Here is a 25,910-nt window from a genome sequence, read left to right as displayed (position 1 = left end):
TTTGTTTATTTTTAATTTGTTAGACAAAGCAGAACAAGTACTACTGTGAGCATTTGTGTATGAAAGTCAGTTCTTCCCCGCTACACAAATTGTGATCACACAGGGTTTTCAAGTGATACCAGAAAATGTCCTCTGTGTGTTTATTTTTAAAGGGGCTTGAAGGTAATTCACTTTAAAAGTGTTTTGCAGAAAGTTTCACTAGCAAGGGCAAGGAAAAGATTTATAGCTATTGCCTACATTGCCTTTCCTGTAAACACAGAAATCACAAAACTGCTGTTTCCTCTGGGGTAGATGCAGATTATACAGGTGGTTCAGATGACCTGAAACACATTTTCAATTTCTGCCTCTAAAGAGTGCACAAATTTCCTTCAGTTCCTTTCTGAAGTGCTAAACATCACACCATGCAGCACTGTATGTGCCTAAAGAAGCTGATAATTTATTTTTTTTTACAAATGCATGAGCAGATTTTTTTCAAGGATGGTTAGCAGAATGGGAGAAGACCTCTAAACTTACTAGATGTATTTTACATGTAGCTGAAGGAAATAGGAGGAAAAACCTTGAAATCTTTCAAATAGTGTTGCCAGTTTCACACCAGCCTATCAACTCAAGGCAGTTTGGCAGGAAAACAGATAGTTACAGCCCCACGGGCATCTCTTCCTGCACAGACAATAAATTGTCATAATCCCACACCACTGGTACATTCCTGATGTGACAGCATCAGGGAGGGATTCACAGAGAGGTACAAGCCAGCACAGTTGACTCCTCTCCATCAGGGCAGAACCTGTCTGGGATGGCCAAGCCTCATGCCAGCAGCTCTGCAGAAGTAAAATACAAGCAGTAAACAAGCCCACTCATCTCTGACGTTCAGACAAATTTGATCAAAATGAGAACTGAGCTGAACTCCAGGCCTTCATATTTCAGATCTCTTTTGTATTAAGAAAGCAGCATGCCCTGACTTTTACTTGTAGCAGACTGAAAAGGTAATGCATCACTACTTCATCCATCTGGAAGAGGGCAGAAATAAAAATCTTGTGGCTAAGGCCTGCTTTTACAGAGATTTTCAGTTAAATGTTGAACACCCAAGGTGTTTAGATAGCTTGAATCAGAGGCCAGCCTTTTTGGATGCTTATTTGAACCAAACATGATCTGCAAAGCTTTTGAAGTTTGCCCATCATTGTTTCTGATCAAACTACTTTTCTTCATGAGCTCACAGATAAGAGACTAAATGAACACTCTGATCCCACACACATCACTTTCCAAGGGGAAAGGGGCAAATATAGGACTAAAGAAAATTTAAAATGTAGCAGGGACAGATCCCCCTTTATCCGCAACCTCATATTTCAAACTCAGGAAAAGAAAATACCTTTTGAAAATAGTACAAGAAGAAGAGCGAGCAATTTTGTTTAAAGGGCATTTCACTTACAATCTGCTTACCATATAGTTATTTTTTTCTCCCATGCCCTGTGTTCTTTATGCCAATAATTTCAATAATATTATTCTACTGCTGTGGATGGATCTGGGCCCGTTGTGCTCAGGGGACTCTAGCACAACAGCCTAGGGACAGAAAAGCCACGTGCTGTCATGGGCAATGTGCTGGGCACAAAGGGCGGGCTGGCGCAGGGCAGCAGCCTCGCCTGCTCGCCACAAAGCAGCCCCGACTCTGGGAGCAAACCCAGGGCTTGTGCTGTCACTTCTGGAGAGCAGGTGGAACACTGAAGTGCTCATTAGCCCTGACAGGTTCAAAGGAAGGTCTGATTATTTGCTGCTAAACTTGATTTCAACCCCCCACCCCATTTTTGCAGGGCTGACTACATCACCCTAAAAAAAGAGATTCTTAGTTTGTCAGTCACTGAAAACAATGGATGGCATAGATTTGGAGAGCAGGATGGGAAACACCCTTCCTTCATTACAGACAGGTTTGAGACACAAGGAATAAGAGTTTGCCAACATCAGGGTCACTTGAATCCAGGATGGTTTTCACTGTAATATTGCAATATGGAGTGGAGTTTTCACTTAAAATGCCTTAGATTTCTGCAGCTTCTGGGTCTGTCTTTATCCCTCTTATTTCTAGTTTTTGGGTTTCATCAGTGAGAGTCACTTAACAGATGGGTAACTCACATCATTAGACTACCCTGTCCCCAGCTGAGACTGGAACCTGATTCAGGAAGATGGGAACTTCTCCTACCCTATTCCTAAGGGAAAATGTTGCAGCACGGTGACTGAAAGCACTGGTAAAAGCTGATGAGGAAGCAGAAAACAAAAGTGCTTTTTTTTATTTTGAGGCTACAGTTCAGTAAAAATAATGTTCCCAGGTGAACTGTGGGACGTATTCTCCTGTTAGAAACTGGGACAGCTTCTGGTGCATCAGAAAGCAAGCTGAATCAGTACATGTACAACACTTTCAGATGAGTTATACAAGTGGCTTGCAAACTCTTTACTCAGTCTGTGTTTATTTAGCATTTCAGCTTGGGTGGGTACATTGTCTGGCTTCCAGAGTATTATGGCCAAAATCCCAGTTGTGATCTAAGGTAACTCCTAGAATAAGAGCCCACATGTCACATGCTGAAGGGGCAGCTGTGGATGACTGGGTTTTTATCTGTTTAACAGTACCATGGATTTGCAAATAAACCTCACTATTAAAGAAACATAAAAGCATGTTTCCAAAACCTCACCCTTTAACATTTTCCAATATTTGACAACTCTTTCCCACTGGTTTTTGCTTCTTTTCTCTTGGCAAACCCTCATTTTCTCTCCATCCACCTCCCTGTCTAACAAAACAGCAGCCAATATGACAATGGCCTTGTTTGTCAAAGGCATCATAAATTATGTTAGGGACGGTGTGCAGACAATCCTGGCTCAGAGCTGGGCAGTTTATTTTGGTTCTCCCTTTGACAGTAGCATAGTGAAAAACAGAATTTTACTTTAGAGTTGCCTATTGGTCACAGAGTGTCATGAATATCCTCTTGCCTTTTAGTCTCACTCCCATACCAAGTATTTGTCAGACACTACTGTAAAAGGGAGGAGACAAGAAATAATGAAAAATGAATAATTCATACTGCAATCCCCACTTAAGTCCCTAATAAATCTGTCTGCCCTCAGCACAGCTGTCTTCCCCATGTAATTAGACACAGATGTAAAATATAATATTGGTTGTAACAATATGGTCCCAGCTTACAGGAAAATATCAGGTGCTCCAAGTCAGTCAATGGCCTGTGACATATCTTGTATTAAACTTTTGTCTAATAATACTGCATAAGATATAGCTGTGATCAGACTGGCTATTTAATTAAAAAAAAAAAACAGGCAAAATAAAAAAATCAAATAGTTTTTTGAGTCTGAAATATATACATGTGCATCTTGGAAGTATATGACCAAACCAGTGTGATTTTTAAAGCATGTCAGGTGTGGGGATTGACTCTGCCAATGATGTTTCTTAAATGAAGGAAATAAGATAGCTCTGTGTGTGGTCAGGGCTGATTAAGACAGACTTTGAACCAAGATGTGATGGGGCCTTTGTGATATTAGAATTAAAAGTTCACTCCCTCTGCTCAGAAGTAAAAGGATGAGAAGCAGAGCCTTTCAGACCATGTGTGTGCATGTGCATCTGGGCACATTTTAATTTTCTAGCCTCGTTCTTTGAGTAAAAAAGCTTGTTTTCCTGGAGACCCTTTTTAATGGGTCTACATGCCTGCATTACTTTTAAGCTAAGCAAAGGGTGAGTACAAAAGATGGTGCCATTTCAGAAGGATCCCTTAAGCCTTGGAATAAGCCACAGGAAAGAGCCAAGGATACAGCAGCTTTTCTAACCATTGGTTAGGAAACAATTAGGCTTTTGAATCAAAGCTCCCATACAAGTCTATATACAAACTACTTAATCCTGTGTTGTCACCCCCAATAACAGGCAGGTGTGTGCCTTGCTCAGGGACTCTTTTCATGCCTTTTTTTCGTTTTAATATAGATCTAAGCAGTGTCCAAACAAGGCTCTGCCCATGACCCTGCTCTCATTCATCCCAGCTGGTAGGAACAGGAGAAGCAAAGGGATCAGAGGCAGGCTACCTCTGCAGACAAAAAGGAATAGCAGATTCACACTTCCATATCAAATTTCAGCAGATTTTTTTTTTTTTTTTGAGGGAATGGCTTTGCAGTCTCACACTGGAGGGTCAGCTAAGGGTGGTTTAGATAGTGCCAGGAGATCCAATTGTTATACAACTTTTTTTTTTCAGAGCAGATTAAGAGAGAATGCTATTCACTATTATGACTAATGCTTAAAGACTGTTTCTGGGCCTAAGCAGTGTCCTGTTAACTTTCTGGGAGCCTGAGGGGGATGTCACAGCTGAACCTAGACTTTGCTCTGGATGGCAGAGCACTCTTCAAGCGTGCTTTCTCAAAGGGATTAGCACAGCATTTCATTCAGCTTTTTCATCAGACTTCCTTTCCCAGCTCAGTATCTACTGTACACAAGGGTCAAGTTTTCATCTCCCATTGAAAGTTTTTTTTTCCTCTGAGCTCAAAATGGGAAGATGGGCACTAGGTTGCTCTCACCAACACCATCCATTCAGTCTGCTGTTTGCAGTTTATTACTGCTTTTCAACACTTGCTCATTGGGTGGGTCTTTCATTTAGTGTTGTTAGTCTGGCACTGTTTGTATGAATTTCTCAAAGTGAGATGATGCCCTGGAATTGGTACACTTAAATCCTAGAAAACATGTTAATCCAGAAATGGCAGCTCTTCAATTTATAGTCAGCAGGCTGAGGTATGACAAAAGTCTATCTGGTGGTCTCATTGTCTAATACATTAGCAATGCTCAAAATAGGAACTTTTTTTTACTGAGAAACCAGAGTTGATTTTAGGGTCACACAACCTGAACAACTCGGACCACACCAGATGAGGTTTACTGGCAATGCAAGTTTTCAACCTAAAGTATAGAGAAGAGGGCCTCTATCCTGCAGGAGGCTTTGCAGTTTAATGTTAGCTGATGATGGTCCTGGAAGAAAAACCGTCCCTCTATCAAACTGAGTCTGTTCTAACCAAAGCCTGTCTCCATTGGTGTTTCTGGTTTTGCTGTCTCTGGTAATAACCAAAGTAGGGAAGTGTTCCCTGGAAACTCTCTGCAGAGGTGCACTGGAACATGAAGTGCACACCTACACTCTGCCTGCAATCCTCATGGGGAAGTGTTCGGGGATCAGGTCTTCCATCATACAAAGCGCTACCCATTATGGGAATTGGTCAAATCTTATTGTGGGAATTCTCTTATTTGCCTTAAATAAAAGGGAAAAGGCACAGAGTAACCACCTCCTTCCCAGTTTTCTTTGAAGTCTGTAGTTATATCCAGAGTTCCTCCTGCTCCCACAGAGGTACAAGCATCGTGCACACAGCTGCTGTAAAAGCCAAGTGAGCTGCAATGCCCTTTCCTTATATCTTGATATGGCAAACATTCATAAATGCCTTTACACCCCTGGGAAAGGTCCCATTGAATCATTCACAGATAGGGTCGTGCTTACCTTTGCTGCTGAATCAAACTCATTAAATTCATCTCAGCTAAGAGAAACTCTTGTGCAGGCTAGTGACCCAGGGTACCTCTTAAGGAAATAGATATGCTTTAGAGGGCAATTCAGTCCATCTGTTTCAGGCATCTACCTTAGACTGCAATAAATAATTCCCCTGAGGTCCCTCTGTTTCTCCACTGACAGAACAAGGAGCCTAGAAAAGACATATAACTTTCAGTGACTAAAGCAGGATGGCAGCTCTCTAGGCCTGAGCATGCAACTCAGAGTGCAGACAATTGCATTTGGGGGCCTTCTGCTGGCAGCAGCACCTTCCCAGGTGAAAAGAACATTGTGTTTGACTGGCACAACAGGAATAAAGCTCTTTCAACAAGGTAAATTTCTGAACAGTTTTTCTCTTGCTATGCAGAGTTTTGGCAGGGGTTACTGAGAGACCTGTAACCAGACCAGACAAGAGAGGCAGACGTAGAGTCAAGGTCTGATTTCATCTAGGCAAACAGTTCTAGGGTTTCCAGACAGATAGGCTGTATTTTCAAACAATGTTTTTTCCTCTTTGCTGCTCTCCAGTGCTCCTTGACTTTAGCAGTTATCTAGTATTACACATGATGCAGGTTACTGCACCATCTCCCTGCTGCTCAGTACAAGAGCTCATACCCAGATTCTTTCAGGTGCTATGAGATTGAAAACTAATCTTCTGGCATAATAATTTGTTCTCATTACTATATTTCCCTGTAGCAGATCTGCTCAGAGTAGAAACAGAACTGGAAAGAGGCCACCATAGAACACTACAGGACACAGGGTGAGCCAGATAAGCTCACTCTCTGCTCTGTCTGCTGATCCATGTTCTGTGATGAACACTGTGAAAATCAGAAGAAAAAGTTGTGTAGAAGCAGTCTGCTGTCACCAAGTTCCAGTGGGAAGAAGCAAAAGAGCAGAAACATTGGATATGTTGGGCACAGAAAGTTTAAGTAATATCACAGGACACACAATCCTAGGGAGAGGAGTAACCTAAACATTGAAGAGGAATCATGTTGAAGAACATTAAAAGGGCCAGAAAAGCTTCAAAAGCTCATTATGTCAGTGGGCAAGAGGTCAGACAACAGAGGATGAAGTTCTCTATGTTGGCAACTCATGTTGAGCTATGGGGAAGGAAAATTATCCAAAGGGGAAAAAAGAAATTAAGTATATTGCTGGAAATAGCAACTTCTCAAACAGATGTGAGATAGAATCAGACATGTGAAGCCTGGCAGGATACTCAGGAAACATTTACTTTAAGTGAGGGAGATTTGGGCTGTTTGCCAGACAGGCTGGGTGCAAACTATCTTGATCCAGAGGTTGTACATCCTCTATGTGCAGCCATTAGTGCCTCTGTGCCAGAGACACACCCTGACACATTCTGCTGAAGTGTTAATGGTGTAATTAATTTGGGCAGTGCACTCCATAACAGCTGTAGAGTCTGGAAATAAGTCTGACTGAGTTCTGAGGTATTTGTTCCCAAGTGAATATGCACAGTTCCAGGCCTCCTGTATCGTCTGCATCCATTATATGTATTTATGAGCACAGATGTTGCACAAACAAATGGAAATTAACAATAGTTTGCACATAGGCTCACACAGTCTTGGGAGGTACAGAACAAAACGCCAGGTAAATAAAAGGTGCCTCAAGAGAAAAGGAACCATATTAATTTAAAACCAAACACAAGAAGAATGTACCTCTCCCCAGGAGGCAATGCATTTGGAGAATTGAATCAGTTATCACAAAAAAGGTATCATAACATGGGGACAAAGAGACAAAAAAATCAGGATGATCACCTTTGATCAAAACCCCCTGTAGTTTAGGAAAAGATACAAAGGAAATACAGTAATACTGATGAGTTACCTCTATAGGAGTTACTGATTCTATAGAAATTATTTTGTTCTTTTACTGATTCTTTCACTGTTCATTTTTCACCTCGCGTAAGGTGGTCGCTTACGTTTGCAGACGTCTGGAGAAGACAAGGGCTTGCCTCTGTCTCTGTAAAAGCCAGGCTTGCACCTCTGGCAGCGATGTCCCTCGGTGTTGTGCTGGCAGCTGTCACAGACGCCCCCGCTGCGCTTCCCCGAGGCCAGCCACACGCTCAGGTCAAAGTGGCAGCTCTCGGCGTGGCTGTGGCAGCGACACTCTGGGGGGGACAGGAGAACGTCCTTCAGGCTTACACAGCTGACACAGTAATCATGGGAGCATTTCCCAAACCCTTCTGCCAGTGCTTTAAGCCCTGCCAGAACCCGGAATGTGAGGGGGAGTAGCTACATGAAAATTCCACTCCCCAGTAGCCCCAGTGCAGAAGAATGACCTGCACACTGAAGTTCTCCATCAGTGATCAGCAATTTATCCCCAGTTTCTCTAATGGCACGATTACTGTAAATCACAGAAGTCTTTGTGGGGGAGCTTTGCCTGCTGTTATGGTGAGTGCTCACCCTGAGAGCCTGGGTCAGCAAACTCCCTTCCACTTACTTCTGCATTCATTAGGTGCCCCTGTTTTCCCATCTCCTGGCTTCCAAGGCTGGTCGTTGTAGAGTGGAGCACATTTCTCACAGTGCTCCCCTGCCGTGTTGTGTCTGCACACGCACTTCCCATGGACCTGCCAGGGAAAAGAGAGCACAGTCAAAGGGCCACAGCATCAGGTGGAGTCCCCAGCGGCTCATGAGGAGCTGGGACTTCTGCACAATTCCCACACAGCTGCCTGGCTCTCTTAGGAAACCCACAGAGCCTGCAGCTAAAACATGTAGCTCTCTCTTCTCACAGTTATTAATGATGTAGAATTTTTCCTATATCTTATAAAATGCACATAGCAACAATTTAACTCTCAGTTGGCTAACTAACTACTGCATTGATGAACAACCCGTAGACTCTAAATTTGGTGAGCTGACAGGTCTTATTTTGATTTACAAGTTCAGGGCAAGAGCAGGCAAAGAGTATCAAACATACTCCAGGCTAGCAGAGCCAAGTCACAGGAGAGCACAGGCTAACAGAGCGTGCTGGGCTCTGTCTTGATGTTAACACTGATCTGGAAGAGAGTCTAAATATAGGGAAGTGAAATCACCATGAATTATGAAATTTTAAATTGTTAGATGGATGAGGAAATAGTCATGGACATCCTAGCACAGTTAAAAATGAAGCAAAAATATTAAAAATGGAAAAATACCAACTACAGTGCTCCCACAGAAAAGTGGGAGAGCTTTGAGCCATTCCATGAGGAAGGCGCTGATATTTTAACTTAGGTACAATAAGCACCAGCCTGCCAACTTACATATGACTATATATAAATTAGGTTAGTAGAAAAGACCCAATAAAATTTCAGGCTATGGAACTAAGAGCACTGTAACTCCAAGGGCACAAAAAATTGTACCTGCAATGCTGTGCTCAGTTTTGAACATCTTATTAGCAGATTAATTAGGAATTAGAAGAAGTTCAACAAAAATGAGCAAAAGCTGCCTGAAGTACAGGGCTGAAGTACATAAACCCAAGTAAGCTAGAAAAGAATACACAGTATTTGATGGGCAAATAAAGTGCAAAATGTCTTGACTAAGACTGGCTGCATAGTTCTCTCCATGACTATTTGCTTGAGAAATTACTTGAAGAAAAAACTTGCTTCCTTTGTACTTACTTGCCTTCCTTGGAACACAATAATGATTTTTAGTCATGGAAATATTCAAATTTGGAAGTAGGTATTCACACCAGAAACCAAACCTTGCAAACTGAGCTAGTCCAGCCTTCAAAGAGAAAGTTACCATTGAAACTACTTCTGCTCTCAAGTAATTTTATACACCAGGAATAAAGCAGCCACTTCCACAATAAACGGTGATTTGGTGCACAAGATTCTGTAATATTAACCCACATTTATGAACAGCCTTATAGCAGGGTTTTTATGTTGTTGCTGGGTTTTGGTTGTTTGTTTTATTTTTAATAAATAAATAAATAGTAATCCAATATCTGTTTGCAATGCCTCAGGGAATTCACAGATAAATTTTTGGAGGCAATATCAAGCATAGGGTGTGAGAGAAAGAGAAGGGTGGTACCATAAGTCAAGTTCTACATTTATCACAAGAGCAGCTGGTATTTTGCCAGGAGACACCGGAACTAGAGCAGGAAATGTGCAGAAATCAGGGGTTAGACCCCTGTCCCTCCATGGGCTGCTGAGGATCCTGAGCTCAGCACATAACAAAAGCTACAGCACGTAACAAAAAAACCAGGCTGAAATTTCATTTTGACTGGGGTGTGAATTGACTTCAATCCTTTAACCTCACCATTAACACGAGTTAGGTTTTTCCACGGTCAGTCCTGAAAGCCAGGCTCCCCCTGCAGCCCCATCTGACAGGGCAGGTAGCCCGGGATCAGCAGAGCCGCCTTCCAGAGAGGAGCAGCAGGGATGGGCTCCCCTGCCCCCAAACCCGTGTGCCCGCAGCTCTTTGCCCTCCGCTGCCCTGGTTCCTGAGCCTCAGTGGGGCGGCAGGCAGGGAGAGGAGCGGCTGCAGCTGATCCATCGCCCTCCGTGGCAGCGGGCAGCGCCTCCCCGGGTCTGCCCCAGCCTCTCACAGGAAACTCGTCCGCGTTCAGGGCACGAACAGCGGGACAAACGACAGAGAAAAAAGGCAAAAATACTAATACAACAGCGTTGTGCTTTTCACTATTCGGGTTTGACATTTCAGGCTTCAAGTTCTCCCCTGTGGTCACAGAAGCTGCTCTTCAGAAGGCAGAGAACAGGGGAAAGGTAAAATGAACCTGACCCCAAAATTCAGACTCCACCTGAACTTCACAGCTCATTCTACAATAGATCAGAACAAAATCCTAGATCTCTTCACTTTCTTAGGAAATACTTCTTGAAATGTATTTCTATGTAAAATCTGCAAGTTAGCCCATTTTATTCTTTAGAAATACATGTAATACTCTGAATACAGAATACTCTGTATTCACTATATTAAAAAAATTATATGAAAAGTGCTGAGACCATGCAGTTGGGAAATGATAGAATTAAACCATGCAATCTCATTTTAGCCTTGAATGACATGATCAAATATTCATTATTCCACAGGAGCCTGTGCTTACAGTGCACAGCACAGATGGTGTGAACACTCATGAACAATTATTCAGAAAAATAAACAGGAAAATTCAGTGAGAGAGGAAAAGAAAGGCTGAGTTATTCTTTGGAAAGTAGACGTGTTAGTTTGCTCATTGCCCACTGGTTTGTTTGAACTATAGTTTATGGCATGTTATGAGCAGGACAGAGGCAGAGAAGAGGCTTCTTCCTACCTGTGATCCCTGCTATGGAACAGCTCCCAAATCCACATGGAAGGGTGACTGGCTCTCCTGCTGGCTGTCTGCTTGGCTTTTCAGCCCTTTTGTCTAAGCCACTGAGCAGGCACAAGGAAACAGGGAAGATGGCATGGAGCTTCTTTTACAAAAGGTTACACTTGGGTACTAACATTTTCGGCATAGGTTGAAGAAGAAGGCAAAGAGAATTGACTGGTGTTGGTGCAAAGGTAAAGCAAAATGAAAGATAAAGTAGTCTACCATGTGTATCAAGGAATATTTTTTCCATGGAGAATAATCTCAGATAGCCTTCATGGGTGAAACAGCTACAGAAGAGAGTGCAACATGAGAGGACAATGAATTACAGAGAGGATTTGGATAGGAGAAGAGAACAGAGATGAACAGCTCACATTGACCACACAAGAAAAATGATTAATGGATATAAGGGGCCATCTCAGAAAGACTGGTCAGTGCAGGAAAAGCCAAGCTGTGGAAGAGACCTGTTACATTTGAGTGTAAGATGAAATAAGGTTAGCTGAAGTTGCTGTGAGCAAGGAGACAATTTGTTCTGTTAAAGAGGAAGAGATAGGAGAGGCAGCCAGAGACTAAAGTCCAGGAAGGAGCAAGAAGAAATACTGGAAACTGTGAGATACAATAGGAAATGGGATACTGCTAAAAGACAGGAGGATATGAGAATCACATTCAACACCAGCACAAGAACAGGTGTGTCCCTGAGTTGTTATTCACTGCTAAAATAAGTCTGCACTTCTCTCACCAAAGTGTGGCCAAAAAGCTGGAAAACTGCAATCTCTACCAAATGCAAGATCTCAGGATGCACTGGATCACAAATACCATACCAGGGAAGAGAAAATAATCAGACAAGTACAGAGCCAGGGGAACTATGTTGACACCTTTCTATGCCCTTGAAAGCAGGGGCAGATTTACATGGAGATAATGATGATTAATAAGATTAATAAGAAGAGGAGTGTCAGGAAGCAACAAGGACCAGCTGCTCTTTAAGGGCCAAAGAGCTCCAAGCTGAGGTTTTCAACAGCAAAGGCTGGGCCCTTACTGAGGGAGCACCATCCCAAGACAGAGGGCAGAGCAGGGAGCTGGCACCACAGAAACAAAAAGGAAAGGGACTGGGGTAATTCAGGAGCACCAAGACACAGGCCAAGAAAGACACAATATAGATGCAAAATCTATTCAGAGGGCAGAATGAGAGACAAGCTACAGCACAGGCCAGGGAAAGGTGCAGGGGAAAGGTACAGACCTAGAGCAGAGCCCCAACACCCTCCAGGAGGTTGGGCCAGAGGCAGGGATGCAAACAAGCACCAAGAGCCCAAGGCTGAGCTTAAATAGGACCCCAAGCCAATGGACAGAGAGCATGGGTGAGAGTCCCAGGTGGGGCTGGTCAGGGATATTAAAGTTCTATTAGTGCTTTCAGGCCACTAATAATAACACTGATTTCCACTGGATTGATGTCATTGGCATCTTTAGGATATCTGAGTACAAAGAACCACCTGATACTTTGAGGGCAAGAAATACTTCAGTCTTCATCTGGGGCTGGCAGTCCAGGTGGAAGAAGCTTGAAAGCAAGGTGTGAGCAACAGAGGCAAGATTCATGCCACCAGTTAGGAAATAAAACAGTTTTTAGCTAAAACCTCAGTAGTTTATGACACTGATTTATATGAATGCCTATAAATGTATTAGTACAGCAACGAAAAATGAAGATCCAGGGGATTTCTGTATCAACTCTATATTTCACTTTGTCCTTTTGTTCCATAGGTAACACTTCATCTCTTGATATATCCTGATCCTTAGGTACAAAAGTGTTTAGGCCTATATGGACTTCTCCACTGTGCTCACTGCTGCAATATTTGAGTACTTTGGAAATATTACGAAATTTATTTTTATGACACTTCCCTTCATCTGCTTTTCCTCATTACTCTGATAACTGTCTTGTCTCTGAAGCTCTTTCCCCTTCATTGTATTGAGAGTTCAGTTGCTCTCACTAATTTTTTTGAAACTGGATGGTGTCTTCCAAAGTTATTGTGGGGAATGGATCTGAGAAAAAGATGCAGGCAGGCAGACTGTGTGATTGTATAAACTTCCCCATTTCATAATACCAGTCTGAAGTCCATGTGCATCTCCTGGAATAGTTTGTGTTCTTGCACTCCTGCTCTCCAAGTGCATTCAGCTGGGGTTGCTCCTGTTACTAATGCAGGCTCTCAGCTTTGAAAGATGAAAACTGCTGCTTTAAATGCTGATATTCTGGCTTCCTCGTACTTCAAGTTTTTTAATCAATTTTGCAAAAGGTAGACATTTATAAACTGACATACCTGAATTTAGAGGGTATAATTAGTCCAGGAAAGGAAGACAAATGTTTTGCTATACTCAGTCACCATCACATTGGCTTTAATGGCCATGCGAAAGCGAGTTCTACTTTTGTGTTTTGGTATAGCAGCTGTGTTCTCAGACTGTGGGTTCATGATCTAAACTTTTTTTGGACAATCTCAATTTGAGACATTTCTTACTATTTCTTTCTATGCTATCACTTACATCATGCCCTGAGTTATGTATAAATTGGGCTGTAAAACCAAACCATGTTTGGAAAAAAGCTAAACTGAGAGGGTTTTTTCCCTTGGCACTAGTATTTTTAATCTGGATTAATTCCCTCATCTGTCTCACAGTACAGTCATGCTGTTACAAGTCTGGTGTTGCTGCCAAAGGCTTTGATTTGTACATCAACCACCTGAGCAGCTTTGGATCAGGACATAGAGGAGGTTATAGCTTTGTGCATTTTAATGCCAGGATGATCAGTTCCAACCATTTAGCTTGACCTGCTATACTCAGCTGTGAGTTTCATCCAGTAATTCTTCCATCAACTCTTCTGGTGGATTTGTAGCACAAAGTATAGAACTTTATCCTGTTTTCATACAACAGTTCTAAGAAATTACATGATACTTGGTCATCTTTGCACAAAGCTTCTTCACCTGAATTCTGATTTACAGCTGAGAAAGTGAGAGAAAATTTTCCAGTTCTTTGTCCTGCAGTTTTAATTTTTTTTAACTCTGTTCAGCTTTGTATAATACCTGAAGCCTCTTGCTTTTTCTCTGCCCATTTAGTTTCTTTACCTATTGTCCTTTCATTAAACATTGTGCTTGTTGCTCTTTCTCTGGGCTACTCTCAGTCTATTTGGGGGCTTTTTTCCTAATGAATGAAGGTTAAATTTGGAAGCCTTCCAGGTCAGAGCAACTGTTGCTGATTCAGAAAAAATGTTTGCCTTCAGACTCTGTATTCACTCTGTAATGTCAACAGAGAAATTTGGGATACTGCAGTTTGCAGTGACACCAGTTGCTATCCCTTACCTGCTTGTAGTAAATTGACTCTTCCTGGGCCATTTTGCATGGTTAAATGAAACAGTGTCTGCTGTTCTGCTTTATTTCTCTTATAGTTCAAATGGGCTCTGTGGTCTCTCCAAATGAAAAGACATATCCATGCAGATTTATAAAAAATCCTTGATATCAAGCCCTAAGGAGAGCACATACAACTTAAAAGAGGCCAAACTAAAAATTTCCTTCAGCTTTGAAAAAGTTACAAAGAGAATGGGTGATCTGGGAGGAAGTCCCAGATTACAGTGCCTGCTGTGGGCAGATGGACAGTTCAAATTCCTGCTCTAATCAGGAATGAGAAAAGCCATTATTTTCCTCTATCACTTGCTGTTTTCTGGGAGAAGGGCTAATACATGTATATGACAGAAAACTACTACACATATGGGTGTCTTCTGAGGGAGCTCAGTTTCTGGCTCATACTTGGTGACTTTGGTAAATTAAGTCTACCTGAACTTGACAGGAATAAGTAGAGCTGGGACACCTGTGGCAGGGCCACCTGAGCCCATGTGGGCTTTGATCTTCATAGTGAGTGAATGAGCTGCTGCTGGTCCCAAATTCACTGAATTGGTAATGGTGGAGAAAAACCAGTGATAGTGTTCCGCTGAACATTCAGACTGACATCCCTAAGAGCTTTTTGGACAGTAACAAGATAATATTACTCAGCCTGTAACAGTTTCAAAACACAGCTCTACCTTCTGCCTGAATTCACCTCCCTCAGTTCATATTTCATTCTGTTTGCTTATTGTCTCCTTTCTGAATTCTACCTTGATTATTATTGATTCTGGGGACTAGCTGTCCTCTTGTTTTTGCCTGCAGTGCCAGTAACTCCATTATCAATCTGTAACAAACTGCACACAATGAACAGCTGTCAGGCTGAAATGCAGCATCTGAGTTACAGTAGATCACCAGCTCTTGGTGAGTGTCTTAAGAATGGAGGAAGAAGAGAGGGGAATGAGACTCAGTATTTAAATATTGAGTGCCTGAATCATAGAGTAATGAGTAAATACCACTGTTCAAATGTCCTGAAAGTGAGTGGCACCTCTTGCACCTCTGAGTTCTGGGCACAGCTGGAATCAGATAATGTGAAAACTTAGCTGGGGATTATGAATAGAACTGCACAAGATATCTGAAGAGGAGGTAGATAATATTTACAAGGCTTACAACAGCCTGGTCACCTAGAAAACTGATGTACAAAAGCAAGTTTTACCTTATGTAACCCCCATTATGCCAAACAAGGAATCCTACTTAGAACCAGATCCTGCTCCCTTTGAAGTAAGGGGAAAACTTTCCATTTGCTTCATTGTGCAGGATCAGGCCCACAGGGAGTCTAGTTTGTCTCTGTAAACAGGATAAAGAAGCAAAAGAAACATCCGAGGCCACTTGTAAGAATTTCCTGGCACTGTAGGTACCAATAATTAACAAGTAAAAAAAAAAAAAAACCAAAACCAAACCCTAATGCTTTATACAAAAACATTTTCATCCACATTTGCTTTCCTCTTTCCGAACTTACTTCTCATGAGCTAGAAAGAGAATTGTGAAATGTTTGGCAAACAAAAAGGACTTTGGTCTAGATTCTGTGTTCTGTCCATGTGCACTTTCTGCTTTGTAAACTTTGTTCTGGAAGCACCTCTGGACTCACCTAAAATGAGCCATCAAAGCAGATCCTAAACCTGGCAGCTCTGTAGAAGCACACATAACTTTGTGCATCCTGCAGTGTCAATACCTGGGACAGGACTGTGTTCTGCTGCATCCAACCATAGAACAAGACTAGATGCATTCAGCTAGCTGGGTCCTGGCAGTTGTTTCACTTGTAACAGCATGTTAATAACCCACATTAATTTAAAAAAATAAAAAAAAAAAGACTGGGAAACTATTTGTAAGAGTTTGAAAAATGCAGGCTGTGATATTCAGACAGGAGAATTTTGCCATTAGCTACCATAGAAAGCTATTGAAGTTGGGTGAGGAATGACATCTCTGTGTCTCCTTTTATTTTTCTAATCCGAGGAAAGCTAAATAGAAACCAAGAAAACATTACTGTCAATAGCAACAGACCTCAAATTCAAGACATGTTTGTCCTGAAGTTTCTTGCCTACTTACAGTTCCCATCTTGATATCTCAAAGTTTTCCTCCTATCCAACATGATATTCTCAGTAGTTTTTGCAGGAAATGTCATCTAGATAAATTGTGTTGAGAGGGGTTCATGGCTTGTTAAAAAAAAAAAGCCCCACAGAAAGAGTAAGTACTATTGTTTTGCTCCAAAATAAGAAGTCAGAGAATATTTTCATTGGATCCTATGCACCTATTTTGGATCTTACTGTATTTTCACAAACTTATGACCAGAAATATGCATGCAACTCTGTAGGATTTCAAAATATGAGGAATGATGCATCATTTGGACATCAGGTTTACAATCTGCAGCTTTCTCGTATCCATTTGTTGCTATGACACTGTGTCATCTGTGACATTGCTTCTCATGGAGCTGCATTTCTTATTGGCAGTCTCAGTGGAGAAGCCAGAAGCTGAATGGGTTGCCATGACTGAAGAGACATATCCACAATAATCTGATCTTTGGTAGATTATCCAACAGCCATAGCTCATCCAGTCCCTCCAAAATGGTGTTGAAAAATATTGGTTTCACAGTATCAAGAAATTTGCTTTAATTTTCTCCACTATTTAGCCTTCATGTAGTATCAGTTTAGCAGCATGAGGAGAATTACAAATGGAAGAAATATCTCTCAGAGCAGGAAGAGCAGACTTGCAACTTAACACAATAATGTATTTTCTAAGACCCAAGTGCAAAATGATCTCAGATTTTGGGCCTATCCCATATCAAACAATTACAGTTGTATTCTACATGAAATTGTTTTTGTCTTTGTTAAGTACAGAAAATAAATACATCATAGGAGGACTACGAGCAATTAAGAGGCTGAAACTCATAGTACTTAAGACTTTCTGTGGAGGTCTTTATTTTTTTGCAGCATTTCACTTAATTACCTAACAGCAGCCCAGGAAACAAAGCTGCTCTGCCTTCAATCTCTGGATGATGTACATTAAAAACTGTGTGTCTTGGGACTTGTTCTGCCCATGTGTACCTTTAATACTAGATGTGGCCTGTGGATTGAATCAGATTATTTCTGGATGTGCAGTGTTTGTAACATCTTTTCCACACCCTGTTTTATGTGGGTCACCATTACCACGTGACTGAAAGCAGAGCACCTTTCCTCTGCCAAGAAATTGCAAAATGGCAAAGAGTTTTTTGCAGTGTAGGTTGGCTGATGGGAACTGTATCATTGGTGTTGAACCCTCAACAACAAAAGCCTTTTCCTCCTGCTTGTAGGCAAGGAGATTGCTGTGTTTCAAGCCAAAAAGTTACACTCTTACATAAACTCCCTCATGCCAGATGGGTAAACCAAACCTTGAGGTCTGGACCTCTGCGAACTCTCCCCTCACCACTACAATATCATTATTGGTAAATATTAGTTAAAATGCAAAAGGATCCAAGGACCTGGATCTTTCAGGAATGGGTTTTCTCTTGTGTTTGAGAAAGGCTTGAGTTGTAATGTCTAAGGTACAGAAAAGATGACTACAGTAGCATGATCATCTTTACTCCAGGCTTGTGTGATCCGGGAGTAGAATTTTAAATTTTTACCACCCAAGGTTTCACACTTCTGTGGTTAGTACAGAAATAGAACCTAAGGAAGGATATGGAGAGAACCTTCCCATCATATCTGCAGAAGGAGGATCAACAGCTCGTTTTGGTTCTTGGGAAAGAGGAGACAAGGAGGAACCACCTTAATTTGCAGCAGAGATTATTTAGGCAGGCACTAAAGAAGAGCTTTCAAAATGTTAAAACCAGAACAACTACTGAAGGTTTGAATGTTCTTTGTCAGAAAAATCTCACTCAACAAGCATTCACTAGTGGATGGTTCAGGTGTGCTTGATCACACCTTTCAGTGAGGGCACAAACCACCCCACTTGTGGTCTTTTCCAGGCCACCTCTAGGATTCTAGAGATAGTTAAAACTACAGAAGGCTTTTCTTATTTTTTGCACAGCTGTGTTTGAATTCTTGCTTAGACAAAAACTTGATAATATCTGTGAGAATCATGTGCTGCATCCACCCTCTGTCTCCTGGGACATGAGTCACTCGTGAAGTGCATTTCATCAAAACTATTTCACCTTCTGCCCTGTGAAGTCATTGATGGCACAAAAAGATTCTATTCCCTTGTGACCAGTGGGAAAAATATCCAGTCATAGTTTACAGTGGTTATGCCAGTAACACACACAATATTGTGTTTTCTTTTTCTGATGGGCAGAATGTTTATTTTTCTGCCAGCTGCATTCACTTAGTGTGTTATTCATCTATTTGATTTCACTATGTGTCTATTTAACAGTTTGCAGTAAGGATGATCCACTCTCTAAACAGCTTTTCTCCACACAGTTATGATTTAAGTGGGTCTATATTATTTGAATCTGATAGTATCACATAGTATAGCTGAATCTTGGATTTGTACCACAGATGGAACAGATTCAGAAATTATTTGAAAGTCATACAGTCCTAATTATCTTACAATATCTACCTCTGAACCTAGGAAAGTTGAAAGGAAGACAATGAATACACATTCCAAAATAACAAAAACCAAAATGTCAAGTGTACCGTGTATCTAAAGGGACAGAAATTAGCTTATAATGTTTTTCTTGAGTCTTTTATGTCAGAGTGCACTGGGGCTAGAGTTTTAAGGGTTATTTGGAGTTTCAAAATCCAATACAGAGACAGAGATTTCTGGATCCAGCGGAGATATTGACTAGTTTAAAGTGGCTTGAATTCTATCTCTGATGTATGTGTGTAGATGTACCTGGATATTTGATTAGATTAAATCTCCTCATGACTGTTATTACAGTTCTCTACACAATGCTTGCAGCTAAATCAAAAAGTGTCATCAGTCATTTCCTCTGAATTTCAATGTCTGAGTGTGCATTCAAACAACTCCTCTTGTGCACATCTAGAGTCAAATGCAGATCAAAGACTGAACAGGGAAGGGACACTCCAACTACTACAGAATAATTTTACTACAAGGTTTGGCTTAAAAAAAAATATTCTAACTTATTTTAAGATGCATGGATAAAAGAGTGGGAGAGCAGATGTTATTTTCACATCTTGAACGTTGCTGTCTATGTTGTGAAAGTAACAGAAGGTTGAAAGTCTAAAAGTGATGGCTGAAACCCTAAGCATGACAGAACTGCTCATGTCACACAGACTGAGAAAATCTGAGATCTGATGCTGAAATTCTGCCCAGGGCAGACTTTGTATCAAAGATATTATTTCAGTTCTGTGCAGGCATATAAGTAGGAAATTTCACTCACTATATTTGGGGTTCGATCTCTGTTCCAATTATGAAGACCCCTTTCAATTTATAGGTATCTTGAGGTTCATGGTTTTTAGCAATTTATTTGTGTTTAAGAGTTCCAGAGTTTTTAGCAGTTATTATACCTGAAACTACAGAAAGGACTATAGGTAATATTTTTTCCAGAGTGGTGTAGGTTTCGCTAATGTGGATTGACTGTGCTGCCCTTGTTTTTGGGTAAGCTTAGGGAGGCTGGGACAGGATCACACATAAAATGTACATTTAGGCTGAGGCAGCAGAAGCAAGTAGCAAGTCAAGTAAGCTGATAAATGTCTGGAACTCACCATGTTCTCCATGACTCCCGTCCTGTTGGCAAGCTCACACTCCTCTGCATGCCCATTGCAAAAGCAGCTTCCCCGGATGATCAGGTCATAAATAGCATAGTGGGCAAATCTTTGGGGTTTCTCTACCAATCCTGAGCCATGGCAGGGACATTCCTGTCTTTTCAACAGAAGCAGGCGGAGGTTGGTGAGCTTCAGGAGATCCTGGGCCTCAGGGCTATAAGGGTCTTCAATCTTGTTGGCCGGACTTAAGGCACGATAAATCACCTGAAAGAGACAAAGTTCACACCCCAGAGCTGACAAAAGTGCTCTGCATACACAGGAAATATCCCAAGATGATCTTTAGGAAAAAGCAGAAAGCCCTCACTTCTTGCAGTTCAGGCAATATGTCAAGGACAAGAGAAATTTACTTCCTTGTGTTTCTGAGCCCACTGACAACAGTGTCACTCAGAGAAATCCAATAAATGCAGTGTTAATGTCATCCCAATTTCTGGAAGCATTTTAGGAGCACGACTTTTGCATGAGTTCTAGAGTCAGGTAAACAAAGGCACTAAGGGCATCTATGAAAGAAGTGGAAACTGTGATCATACTTTTTTCCCAGGTCACCTGAACTGTGGTGGAAACACAGTTTAGTTTAGGGCAAATGAGCACTGAGGGAGCCCTGTCTGCACACACAGCCAGGTGGTTTATTACTCAGAAGCAGCTACAGAGCAGTGAGTTCACAGGACCCGAGGTGCTTGGTGCCTGCTGGTTCCCTGCAGGTTGTTACTCTTTTGTCACAGCATTTCTGCTGTTTGATAGTTCTCCAGAGCAGCAACAGCTGGGCTTTGAGCATCACAGTTCTAATTTGGTGTTTAACAGTGACTGTTGTATTTTAGCTCACCAGCACTCTACCCTTCTCTATATCTTGGGGTGTGCTTGTTTCTGATGCTATTGGGATAGGTTGATAATGGAGGGCTGCACCACAGTCCTGGCCAGTGAAATAGAGAACTGTTAGCACTGTTTCCAGGCTTAGATGTGCTAACTCCAATTTGACAGTAGTTTTCTCCTCTGCTTGAGTTTTTCCATCATGGCAGAGGTATTTACCCTTGGGATTCTTTGGCCCTGCTTTATAAGTGGTGACAGTCTCTGTCTGACTCACTCTGTTAGTATTAGCAGAGTGAAATATTTGTTTCCATAGGGATTCCCTTTTTCTCTCTCTCAGTTTTTCTTTTTCTTTATTCCTAGTGATCAGTTTAAATGGTTGCAGCATGTAGAATACTTTTGCTCCTTTTTGCTTGCAGAAGCCACAAAAGAGCTTGTGGTACATGCCTAGGAGATAGTTCAGTGGCATGGTGATGGCACATGGAGAGACAAATACCCTTAATTAACAGAATCAGCTGCCAGGCTTTGCACTGAACCCAGCAAAGGCAGTGGTACCTCTCCCACCTGTCCACAGTGTTTTCTATTTTATTAACTCTGTTCTTTTTTTTCTTTTAATTCTCTTCTCTTATACTGTCAGCTACTTACAAAGCTGCAGACAGCCTTGCTTGGTGAGATCAGAGATGCTCATAGCTCCTTGTTTGATAGAGCTGTGGGCAGATTGCCCAGGCTGTGCAATGCAGGTGCCCACATTCCCCTGACCAATGAAGCCATGACAAAATAGCCCAAGCGTTTCCACCCTGATGTCTGCATTCCCCTGGTCAATGGAACCATAAGCAAATGGCTCATTCTGTTTTGTCCAGGTGCCCAGCATTCCCCTTACTGGTGGATTCACAGGACAAAGACCAAATCTGCATATCTGTCCAGTTCCCCTAATCCAGGATGGGCTGATCTTTTGGTGGAAACCATTATATGAACCCTGTCTCTTTCCCAGTCCCCTGTGGATCACACAGAGGTGGAGTGGATTCTCAGGGTCCTGAGCACCTGGTTGTGTATAGACACACACATATCTCCTTCCCATGTTATCAGCTAAACTAAGACCAAGGCAGGGAACTGGGTGGAAAAGTTCTGAAGAGCCTGCTGAGCTCAGAGATATCAAAAAATGGTTAAAAGTCCCTGTGAAACTGGGATAAACCATTTAAATTGGCATAAACCAGAGGAATTGAGGGTAAAGCAGTCTATTTAGCCACTAGCTTTTATAAGCTCACACTTTTTTAAGTGTTCTCACACTTAGCATTCTTGTCTATGGTTTCTCTAATATGCATGCTTAGTTAAGATGGTATCTCCTTTCAGATGGACCTCCAGAGGATACCCACCAGATAAGTGGCTTGAGAACACAAATGCTAGAGGTACTTCACTCCATAAGATACACATCTGAAAGGTAATTGATAAAGCACTGGTTTCTGCAAGACCTGCTCTGCTCCTGCCAGTGACCTTCTTATACTTTCACATATAGGTAAAGCCTTATAAAATAAGGGCCTTGTTACCCTTGTACAGTCGTGGCTCAGGCCTGCTCCTTAGGCTAAGCAGAAGGGAAATATGGGAGAATGACTCAGCTGGAATAGAGGTAGAGAGATTTGAGAGCTGTGAGAGCTGTGAGAGCCGCGCTGCGTGGCTGCCGCGTGTCCACATCGCGGTGCTTGGTTGGCTTGGGCTTGTTGTGCTTTAAAACTGTGTAAACTGCTAAAACTGCTTAAAAAGGCCTGGTTCTTGCAATAAAGCCACTCTCCTCTGCACTGCCTGGGGACTCTGTGTCACTTTGCTTTGTACATTGTACAAGGCTGGGCAAGAGGCCTCATGTCTGTGCCAGAGATCCCAGCTGTGAACAGCTATGGGACTCCTCACAGGAGATAGAGAGGAAGGGTGAATGAGGTGAAGGAAAAGAGTTTTTACTGCATCTGTCTGAAAAAAATTGGCAGATAATGGCCAAAATGTTTCTTTTTTCTCTCTGGCACTATACATCTTGATAGCATTAGTCTTGCACTGTACTATGGTAAGTGTGAAGAAAATCCTGTGCACTACTAGAAACCAATTTTCTACATGGTATGACAAGTTTGAACAGATGGATTCATATTTTGGGGTCTCCAGTCAATTATCCATCCTCCCCATGTCATAATTGGCATTCTGAGAGCACTGAGGTCTTTAGGCAAACAGCAGCTGTCAGGGGCTCTTCTCTCACCAAAGGGCCACTTGCTTTCACCAAGCTGTTTTGTTTCTCATTTCTTTGCTTGACAGCTTAGAAAAAGGTTTGGTTTCCTGTGGCTTTATTGTTTTGCAAATATTTTCATTTCTGGCCTTGCCTCTCTTGAGAGGAGTTACTTTGGCATTTTCCATATCCCATTAGAACACTGAACATCATTTGTGAGTAGAGACATTAATAGCTTGGAAGTCCCATAGGGATTGTGGCATCCTTTTAAGAATAAAACAGTATTCCATTCCAGCTGAGGTACAAGAGTTTGTTTGTATGATTAATTCATGACACATTTCTGTCTGGGATAAGCTCACTGGTGAGACTGGATTTGCTTGTCCTTATTTCTCCCAAGGCAAGTCTTGTTAAGTGTTAAAGATCTGATTTGGGTGACATAACACTGTTGAGGTCTTCTGGGAGCTGCTTAAATGTTCTTCTAGGATTCAACCTCCAGTAAGGAACCAGCCTTCCTTAGCTTTATAAAAATCAAAGACATTTTGATTAGCAGATATACTGTGCCAATAGAAGTAGGTTTAGGTGAGCTACATTTTGCACAGAGGTAGCAGTTTTATTTCATAATTAAATCAGTTTAGGTTTTATTTCACAAATGCATAAAACTAGAAAATGGAATTTCTCTCTCTTCTGCATGTCCCATTCTCCTTGAAATATTGGTGGTTAAAATCCTTGGGCACAGACAATTGCATAATGTAATCATCATCCTTTGCCTCACTTTTAATATTTTGATTGAATGTTCTGTCTCACATGAAAGTGCCAGTCAGAAAGTTGTTCTTGAACATATTGATTGCTGTACTGTCAATAAAAAGATGTTTGTACCCGTAATTTCTCCTTACTAGTCTACTACATGTATTGATTCAAATAATTCTAGATTGGAATAATTTTTTAAAAAAGAAATGGTATCTCACCTTACATCCTAGAATTATTTTTCCATAAATGCATAATATAGCTAAAAATAAATAAATAAATAGCCAAACAAAACCAACTCTCCAAACTTTTTTCTGTCTTACGAATGCATGACTATGTTTTAAATGAATGTGTTTGGGTTTATAGTTCCCAAAGGAAAAATGGATACTAAATTAAGAGAGATTGGTGGTGGCTATATATATCGGTTGACAATTTTATATGATTTAGGGAATAATTTTATTTCTTTAATAAAAGAGAAGGTATTGCTTTGGTAACAATACAGAGTGGGGAATGCAACTATTTGGTCATAGTCCCAGCACAATTGCTCACTATAATGCTCAGCAAGTAACTGGGGCCTCATGCTCTTCTGGATTGATTTCAGTAGGAACTCAGTTTTATGCACTGTTTTCTTTCCATAAAAATGGAATATTGGTATTCAAGTACTTTGTGCAATGGGGGGAATATTAATAAACTTGTATCTGGAAAATTCCCTAAGAATTCCTGGAGATGGATATCCATACATGCAATTTTAATAATTACAGGCAAGAGATAAGAGTTTGGCCATCTCAACCGTTGATGCATGAATGTACTAAAGATTAGATTATAAATGGATCTAAGTATTATTGAGCTCCTAGAGTCATGAGCTGTAGGAGAAGGCATTCCACCTTTTCACTGTTATTTGTTCCTTTTATTTCAGTTCACAGGGTTGGTAATTCTAAAGCCTATGAAGCAAGTTCCTTCTATATAGATAGACATTTGACTTCTGCCTTTTGCAGAAAAGCAGAAATATTACTATTTTTTCATTTCCCAGACATACTGTGTGAATTTTCAGTTTTCCATTACATTAATGTAAAAGATATGAAGAGAGTATAATGAAAAAGAAGTGTTTTCTTTTAATTGAGATGCAAGTTTTGAAAAGAGCTTCCCATGATTTTCACTGTAAAGCTATTTCTCATCTAATGAGATCTCTGTCTGGTAGCAAGCTCTGTTCTTTTTTTTTGCTGTAATGTACTGCTCTGAAATCTCCCAGTTGTTTCTCTAAATATCAGTGTGCAGCTGTCATGAAAGCAGCACAGGCACAGCTGCAGAAGAAAATCTGATGGTGACTGAGTCTGCTTAGGGACACCCTAGAAATCTTTCCATTGAACTGGGTGGAAGCTGAAGGTGTGCAGCACCTCTGTAATTTAACCCTTGGTGGAAATCCATCCTAGGTCACGAGTTTCTCTTATAACCAGGAGCTGGCACTGGAGCTGAATGCTGAGTGGGATGTTCATGCTTATCTGCATATCTGCCATCGAGCGCATATTTGTCATTCTCATTCTCAAAAGGCAGTCAGCTGCGCCTCAAAAAGATGGTCCCTGTCCTCTCGTGACCTTCCTCCGAGCAAGGAAGTCTGGAAAATGCTGTAAGTGTGCAGAACTAAAAGGCAGCCACTGTTAGGTGACTGGTTTTGCTGTATACAAGTTGGCACTGCTTCACATTGTTTTATCAACAATCAAGAGATCATCTTCATTTCGGAGACAGTGTCTCAGATTTTTGATTTCTTGCCATAGGTTTTTCTTCTCCATTCCTGATGCATCTAATTCTGTTTTCTTAACCTGATCTTCCAGCCAGTATTAGCCAGAAGAGATGTGGACACAACAAATGTTCCCCCTTGCAAACTCATAGCCTAAGGTCAAGGAATATGAATCATAAATGGAGGGCAGTACCAATGTGTGGCCTCCTGTAAAAGAGGATCCTTATGCAGAGCAAGAATTTGATATTACAAATCATCCTTAAGCTGTGTTCATCATGCTGCACACACTCAGGTTAATGAGGTGAGAAATGTCTGTGTGCTTATATTGGGTCCATCAGAAGGAAGCTGCAATAAAAACTCTCATCACTCCTAAATCCTCTTCATTAAGAGATTTTCATGTGAGTTGATTTTGTTCTTAAAGGAACAGTAAGCAATTGTCTCAGAAATTTTCCTACCCAGTGACATATATCCTCTGTTTTATTTGATGGACTT

The 25,910-nt window shown here is 41.3% G+C and overlaps 1 protein-coding gene across 1 annotated transcript in view; it reads right to left on the bottom strand.

The window, feature by feature from the left end:
• Window positions 1–25,910, bottom strand: part of LOC118691763 (netrin-4-like) — a 45,520-nt gene that overhangs the window by 5,597 nt on the left and 14,013 nt on the right. The window contains exons 3-5 of the mRNA XM_036391162.2: window positions 19,876–20,139; window positions 7,998–8,124; window positions 7,477–7,665 (exon numbers count right to left, since the gene is read on the bottom strand). Of these exons, the coding sequence (XP_036247055.1) occupies window positions 7,477–7,665; window positions 7,998–8,124; window positions 19,876–20,139 (580 nt within the window). The remainder of the gene's footprint in view (window positions 1–7,476; window positions 7,666–7,997; window positions 8,125–19,875; window positions 20,140–25,910) is intronic.

This window comes from Molothrus ater, chromosome 11 (assembly GCF_012460135.2).
Source record: "Molothrus ater isolate BHLD 08-10-18 breed brown headed cowbird chromosome 11, BPBGC_Mater_1.1, whole genome shotgun sequence".
NCBI classification, from domain to species: Eukaryota; Metazoa; Chordata; class Aves; order Passeriformes; family Icteridae; genus Molothrus; species Molothrus ater.
Note: the sequence above shows the minus strand (reverse complement) of the source record. Positions and strands in the feature narration are given on the sequence as shown.